The sequence below is a fragment of the Magnolia sinica genome, chromosome 17 (genome assembly GCF_029962835.1).
Source record: "Magnolia sinica isolate HGM2019 chromosome 17, MsV1, whole genome shotgun sequence".
In the NCBI taxonomy this organism is placed as follows: domain Eukaryota; kingdom Viridiplantae; phylum Streptophyta; class Magnoliopsida; order Magnoliales; family Magnoliaceae; genus Magnolia; species Magnolia sinica.
Genome location: NC_080589.1, coordinates 14,312,138 through 14,320,374, shown reverse-complemented (window position 1 = coordinate 14,320,374; position 8,237 = coordinate 14,312,138). Strand labels below are relative to the sequence as shown.

Genomic DNA, 8,237 nt, shown 5'->3' with positions numbered 1-8,237 from the left:
CGAGCAGGCTACAGGACTGGTCGAGCAACGCGGGGATTCTACTGTTTGTAGCATCCGAACCACACCTCATCTCCTCTGACCTGAGGAGGAAAACCCCATCAGTCAACAGCAACATTTCGTTGTTGTTAGAGCTAGCGCTACTCTCCACTTCCTGAAGTCTTAGCTGGAGGTATTTGTAGGCCCCGAGTCTTTGGCTTCTACCTTTCGGCTTTCGCTCTGCCATCCTTGTGATAAGTTTCATTCCTTCGTGGTTAATGTTTATATTTATAGATATGCTATTAGCCAATGTGTCTTGTGGTGAGTCTCTGTTATTTTTCTTCTTTTTTCTTTTCTTCTTTAATTTTATTTTATTTTTTTGTTGGAAGTGGCTCCTCAACATTGTATAGTGATTGTGCATGGGGTTTGAATGATTCCCCATTGCTACGTACATTTTTTATTTTTTTTTAGTCTGGATCATCAATGAAATTACAAGTGGTGTGCTCCCACCTTTCTCCCCAAAAATAAAAAGATAGTGCAAGCAATTGGTCAGTCGTGTCCCACCTCGAACCGACAATCTTTACCTTTTGATCTATGGGCTACGAAGTCATTGTTAAAGAGAAGAATAATGACAATCTAACGCTCCATATTCAACTAAAAAAAATTCCCAATATTAGTTAATTGGATGTGTCAATCCAAGATGTATTTGGGGCATGCTACATTAACAGAGGGACTAAACAGACCAATGATCGAAAAGAAAAAAAAAAAAAAAAAACACTAGGCCCATTCATCTAAACTAAAAAATGAGTTTAAGCTTTAAAGTATTGTCTTCCAATGTCATCCATCAACCATATGGCTCATATCATCCCATATCATCCTGAAAAGCCTAATACAAGGCAACATATGTTGTTGATGTCTCAAATCTTTCAACAATAGGGTCTGTCAATGCCATCAACAGGCCATTTGATGCCATCAAGAGCTATTCAATGCCATTGACAGTTGTTCAATGCCATCGAAAAAATACGAAAATCTCACGATTTGTTACTGGACACTTTTGGTGTCCTGCTCAAAGCTATCAAAAAGAGGTTTGATGCCATCGACGAAACGTCGATGACATCAAAGTCCCATCGAAGTGCCATCGAGAAAATTCGAAAAATACATGTTTAGTAGCTAGAACATTTTAATTAGTTCGATAACATTGAAGATGTTTGATGCCATCGAAGTGTCATCGAATGTTTCATCGAACGATCATACAAAGTTATACAAAATTGCATCGAACGATCATACAAAGTTACACAAAATTGCATAAGTGAGGGATTTATTTCCTATTTCGATTGTGATTTACCTAGATGACATGCATATATGTGGGTGTAATCGGGAATAGGGGGTATCAAGAGCTTTCTAATTCGTTCCTAGGGTTTCAAGCTTATAGCTTAGGTGATTCAAGACTTATTTGAATCGGGTAATCTCTATCTCTCATAATTTTATTCTTTTATAGTGAATATATGTCGTTTTGTGCCTTGGATTTTTTTCCCGCAAAGGTTTTTCCATGTTAAATTTGGAGTGTCTGTGATTGGACTTGATTGTGCGATTAGAATATTTTGATTGATTCATCTCTGTATGCGTCCGCGGTCCCCCAACAACATATATGGTCGCATCAGTGGTTACTGATATAGTGGTCAATAAATCGATTTTAGACCTTGGTGTATATTGTCTAAAAATGCTAACCATGTATCATGTAATCCATCAAACTTAGGATCCCTCCGAGCACAAGAGAGCTTATAAAGAAAAGAGCAATCATATGCACATGTCCACATCTTTGCACCATGTACAGGTGGCTGATTATGGTAACTGAGCCCATGGTCCAAAAAAGCCACACCATTGATCCATGTGTAGTAGAATTGATAAAAACATTGGCCAAAAATCTCCTTGATAGGATTATATTAGTAGCATAGGATTATACTAGTAGCCTTTGTGTAGCTCATTAAACCTTTATTGACACGTATATGCATGTATTCATTGGATTTTATTGATTTTGGATGTTTGAGTTTATATATATGAATGTTATTGGTATTTAGATTGGTCATCATGATGAAATCTAGCCAACAAAAACATCGTCTAAAGGCGCCCGCTTCTCACATTGCATAGACAATTATGCAGGTATGCATATCGGAAGTGATGTATATTAAGATGCATGTACATGTGATGTGTACCTTCACTCTTATTTATAAAATGATTGGGATGAGATTTCATAAAAATCAACACTATTGGCTCTGAACCTGCCAAATTGTATAAGCTTATATGTTGCAGCGTGGATATAAGCCTATGTATTGCAGCGTTGATAGATCATTAGTTGATTGGATAGATCTCACGTGATGATCGCATAGACAATATTGAACATTTAATCATTTACGGTATGTGAATTGAGCCCCTCATGCTATGAGACCAATTATCTACAAATAACAAATTAATTCTAGTCCAGTCATTATGTGAGTATGCTATACTTGTAGGTGACTCATTTATCCTCGTTAATCTACACTACGTAACAAGGTCATGATGACGCTAGTTTTGTATCCATTCTCGAGGCTATACACCTAGATTCAACTAGGTCAAAAGCACTCTAGAAAAGCAACCAAGTGAAAATTGAGTCACAGAGATGAGAAGATCATATGTAGATGATTGCAGGGTAATGATGATAAAAATTGTTTTGGAAATATTTATTATTATTTTTAATAAGTTTTGATCAATTACATTTGTAAGATAAAATCCATTGCATCTCAAAAGTAGATTATATGCAACACAATCAGACTATTGAAATTTTTGCTAGGGTACATTTAGAATCAAACATGTTTAATTGAGCGTGATCAAATCAATAATTGAAGGTAAGCAGTTGGAGATTGGGACAAACTATTTCTAGGCCACTTACACATTTAGTACGATGTCATCCCTTGGGAGGATCATAGTCTCAAAAATCTAACATTAGATCTACTTGATTGGAGGGTGTAAAATTGATTTTATTATTATTATTATTATTTATTGGGAATGAGCATAGTAATTCAATACACTTCATTACCACTACAACTTAAGAGATGTTAAGTTGGTCTTGAATTGAAATTATTCTAAGAAGAAGATTTATAAATATGGGTGTATGGCTTTAATTTGAGACATCTCTCTGTAGCCCTAGCCCTAGCCTTAAAAAAATCATTTCCCTCATAGAAACATTAATTTACTAAATTAAAGATCTCATGGTATGTGTAGTGTTCTCTTTCTTTTAATAGTTGAGAATCAAAATCTTTAACAAACATTAATTTGCCTTCGTGCATATTTTTTGTGCAATGAAGAACACTACTATAGTTACACATTTAGAGCAACTGTGATCCTGAACATTTTAAAATTGGTATATTTTATAATGATTCTACTTTCAAATACCGACCTTCTGTAGATAGACAATTAGGAAGATAAGTACAATGACAGTCCACATTCAACTAAAAGGGTCTTGACATTCGTCGCTTGTTAACTTGGTTTCTTCCAATTTGGAAGTTTTTGGAGTATGTGATACATCCTCAGTGGAAGTCAACTGACTAATGAATTGTTCTGCATCACCCAAAAATGTCTCCCACTTGTAAAAATTAAAAACTATGCATTCTGTGCAAAGATGTGGACCACCGTAATCAAACTATTGTACAAGGACACCAAAAAAGTTGATAGTCAAACACTATAGTTTGTACTCTTTTCACTACAGTACAACTCATACACATGATAAGGACACTACCCTATTTCACATGTATACCAACATCTAATATATAAGGAAAGAACTACATCTCAAACACATGCATCATGAATTTCTCCATCTTCTCTTGTTCTAAGGCCATCCATACATTGACACCTCCACCTCTCCTCACCTCAATACCATCAGAGAGCAACAGCACAAACTCATTCATTCCACTCACAACTGGGCCACCATAAGTGGGCCTCCCATACCCAAAATCCAGCTCATGGAAGGGCAGCTTCCACCAAGCTGACACATAAAAATTCCCATCCAAAGTGGAAGGTACCCCTCTATAAACCTCCAACCAATCCACCACTGATTTCACATACTCATCTGTCACCATCTCTATTGCTTCCTTCACCTTCTCAACACAAAACCCCAAAGACTCCTTATTCAAGTCCACCACCTTTGCACTTGCACAAGCTGTTACGACAGCATTCCCAACAAACCCATGTGGCAAGGGTGGAGTTATCTTGCTCCTAATGTCCACAGCAAAGAGTACTGATGAAACCCCACATGGGTCTTCAAAGACAGCCCTTGTCCTTGATTTCCACAGGTGGGCCACCATGGCTTCAAACGTTGAGCACTTGATCATGGCCTTGTTTTTTAGGGTGGTGATCATTTCAGGTGTGAAGTGGAAAAGTTTGTGGTTGTGATTGTGTGAGACGTTTAAGAGGGATTGAGGTGGGGAAGGTTGGTTGGCTGATGTAAATGAGGAGGGAATGTTAGTTATTTCAGTTAGCTTTATGTATTCCTTATGTGGGTATTTAATTTGAGGTGGGATTCTTGCTTTGATACATGTCCTGTCATTGTTGAGGACATGGGTCTTGAGGCCTTCACCCCTGCAGATGGAGGCCAGGTTTTGGAACATCTCAGCCGCTGATTTCCCATCAAGTATGCTGTGGTTGATCACAAACCCAATTGAGAAGCCTCCACATTTGAATCTTGTGACCTGAAAACATAAATAGATTTAAAAAATTAAATAAATAATTTAAAATTTTTTTTAAAAAAAAAAGAAGATTAGAATCTTGTTGCAATTGCTGATTGATCGCAGTGTTTCTCCTTCTTCTTATTTTTTATTTTTTATATATTTTTAATTTTTTTTAGTATCAAGAAGATGGGAGGAATTATCTCATCCATGCATTGTACCATGGTTCATACATTTGAGCCCATGGTCGACCAATCTTTGTTGTTGATACTACGGGCCCTACACCCCGAAAACCTCCCCAATCAGAATGCAATAGGTCATCAATACGCGGCTCACAAATAGACGGCTGAGAAAAAAACACAGCAATTCACCACGTATCTAAAAACTGGGACAAATATTTGGATGACTGTTATCATCCAATCAGGGAGATTTTCAAGGAAATTCACATCCATGGTGAACTGGATCAGATCAATAGGTCTGGATTACCACACGATGACCATTGATCAGATAACTCCATAACAAGGAAGTAGCAACGTTACCTGAATTGTAAAAAGGGGAATTTCCTTAAGACTCTTAAACAAATCAGTCCTAAGGATCAGATGCTGAAATGATGGATTTGGGAGAGAAACATTCCCAAGATCCTTCAATCTAAGCATTGACGTTGCACCAACAAATGGTACTCCCGCGTTGTTGCAGACCAGCTCCAACCTGTTGCTTTCAAGGTTGAAATTCAATCTACCCGCCATAAAATAGTATGGTACAAGCAGGAATACAGAAACCGATGCCTTCACCCTCTCCACAATATCTGATTTTGGCACACTTGCCAGAGTCTCAAAGAAGAAAACAGTCTCAACAGGAAAAGCTACTGTTTGGTCTATGTTTGAAAGGAAAACTGTTTCGATTGGAATTGGATTCTTTGGAGAAATGAGTGTAACAGATTCTTCCATTACTATATCTTGAGCTGTTATCATGAGACTTTGGTCCATCGAAAATCTGGAATGGTTGGTTTCTCTTTGATGGAGGGTCTCAATCTATCCAATGGATGCGATTTATATGGTGGGTGGGAGATTGACTGATGAAAAGGGAGTGGGAAAAGCATGGGTGAGATTTTTTCTGATGTGGGTTTTTTACTTTATGAGGCCCACTTTGATCCGTCGCGCAGATGAACCAACCCTGGTTCATCCGAGCTCAATGTTACACGTGGTTGTACAGTTGGTGATTCTTGACCGTTCGAATCAAGGGACTACTGCTGATGATCCATTGTAGGATGAAAAACACACTGGACATGCAATCGTAGCTGTCGATTTTTGTTGTTCAAATAAATAGTGGAAACTGAAAATCAATGACGGTCCAGATTTTAAAGGGAAAAGTATCGCTAGAGTGATACCAGGAGCCATCCTAGTACTACGGCCCACCAATTGCACAGTCAAGATTTACCAGCCCCATAGCCACTGCAATGAACCATGATCGGTTAGTCGCGCAAACCAACTGCAGAGCTCCTATTACTTTATTCCTTGAATGAGAAATTCCAGCCCATTCCCCCTGCATGCATCCCATTAAGCGTTCATGACATTGGCATTTCTTTCTTCGAGATGGATGACAGATCCAAACCGTCCAATACCATAATTAGAAAACAACATATCTTTTTATCTTCATCAAGCTTACAGAGGGAAAGGATTTCGTGTGAAAAGTTTCCATCCTTGAGATCTAAACCGTCCGTCCAATGGGCTCCACCTCGGGAGGGTCACAGCTACAATTTTGTATCAGTCTGACGAGCCAACCATTCGATAGCTTCTCCAAAAAATGGATGGTCAGAAACGCGAATGGTTAATGCCCCACACTCATCAAGCAAAAGTCATCTGATCATACAGTTTTCCGTTCGTCGAGTTATAGAATATGGTCCATACACCCTGACGCCCACTATAAGAACAGCATATGGATCTTATTACATGTGTTTGCCACGTGGGTGATCATGGTTCTAAATCACACGAACCAAAAATCCTAGCTGTCGCTTTCACCTAAACACTGAATGTCAGCCGTTAATCAACTTTGCGGGTCATTGTACATTTGAAGGGACCAGTTGCGGACTCGGTATGCTATAGCGTACTGAATCAACTCTGTGGGGCCCACGTGATGTATGTGTCTTATCCACTCCGTCCATCCACTTTACCAGCTCATTTTAGGTCATGAGCCCAAAATAGAAGCATGTTAAAAGTTAAAAGTGGGCCACGCCACAGGGAACAGTGGAGATAATAAAACCCACCGTTGAAACATTCCTAGTGCACACACGTGCTGTTTATTTGTCGGTCATGGATACATGGATGAAGAGAAAACACAAATATCAGCTTGTTCCAAAACTTCTGTGGCCACCAAGAACCTTTCAACAGTAGGCATTCAATTCCTAATGTTTCATGTGGTGTGGACCCCTTGAGCTTTGGATATGCTTCAGTTTCCCCTAAAATGAGCTAGTGAAAAGGATGGACGGTGTGGATAAGACACATACATCACGGTGGGCCCCATAGAGTTTACTCAGTGTACTAGTACTGAGTTACTCAGTACGCAATCCATTGTAAGGAAATGGCAAACAATAGTGTGCATTTCTATCGGACAATCTGGGCCATCCAGCTCCAATAGCCAGTCCAACAGCCAGGATGAAGGCTCATTCTGCAAAAGGTGGGCCAGACCACGAGGATACTCAAGATTTACAGATAATACAAGTACACCAATGGTTCGATGATTAGACCACTGGCTCTATACAACCTGCGACCGCGAAAGGTTTCCCCAGATTGCGTAGTTTAAAACACAGAATCAAGGTCAACACATGGCAAAGTTCTGTTGGCACTACCATGATGTATGTGTCATATCCACACCGTCCATCCTTTTTTGTCATATCATTTTAGTTTAGGGCATGAGCCCAAAAATGAGGCAGATCCAAAGCTAAGGTGGGCCACTACACAAAAGGTAGTGGGGACATAGGTCACATAGACTTCGATGAAGGGAAACACAAATATCTCTTTTCAATGGTAGTCGTTTAATCCCCACTGCTTTCCGTGGTGTGGCCCACTTGAGTTTTGGATCTGCCTCATTTTTTGGCTCATGCCCTAAAATGATCTAGCAAAATGGATGGACATAACACATACAACCCTAAAATGATCTAGCAAAATGAATGGACATAACACATACAGCCCTAAAATGATCTAGCAAAATGGATGGACATAACACATACGTTGTTGTGCGGCCCACGGAACTTCGCCACATCAACACAGTACCGGTGCTGTGTTCTACACTACACAATCCAAGTCCTCCGAGACTGGGCCTCTTTTCACTTTAAGACTTTTACAAGTGGGGACCACAGAAGAGTGATGAAAGTTGCTCCAAGGCATTGTAATCGTAACGAACATGGACCTGCCAAAATCAGTTCACCCATGTAGCCGTAGGATTTGCCGGAATCAGACAATATACTGGCCAAGTCATCCATTAGATGATCCTGGCTTCTTGAACAAAACAACCATATGTGGAGAGATATTTTGGACCATGGACCACTTATGATGGATTCTGGCTGGA

At 39.4% G+C, this 8,237-nt stretch overlaps 1 protein-coding gene across 1 annotated transcript; it reads right to left on the bottom strand.

Annotated features, from left to right (window-relative positions):
• Positions 1-3,723: 3,723 nt before the first annotated feature.
• On the bottom strand, positions 3,724-5,620 carry LOC131230427 (acyltransferase GLAUCE-like). Its single transcript, XM_058226352.1, has 2 exons — positions 5,213-5,620; positions 3,724-4,697 (listed from the first exon to the last, which is right to left on the bottom strand). The coding sequence occupies exons 1-2, from the start codon at positions 5,618-5,620 to the stop codon at positions 3,792-3,794; spliced, it is 1,314 nt and encodes a 437-aa protein (XP_058082335.1). The 3' UTR covers positions 3,724-3,791.
• Positions 5,621-8,237: the final 2,617 nt, after the last annotated feature.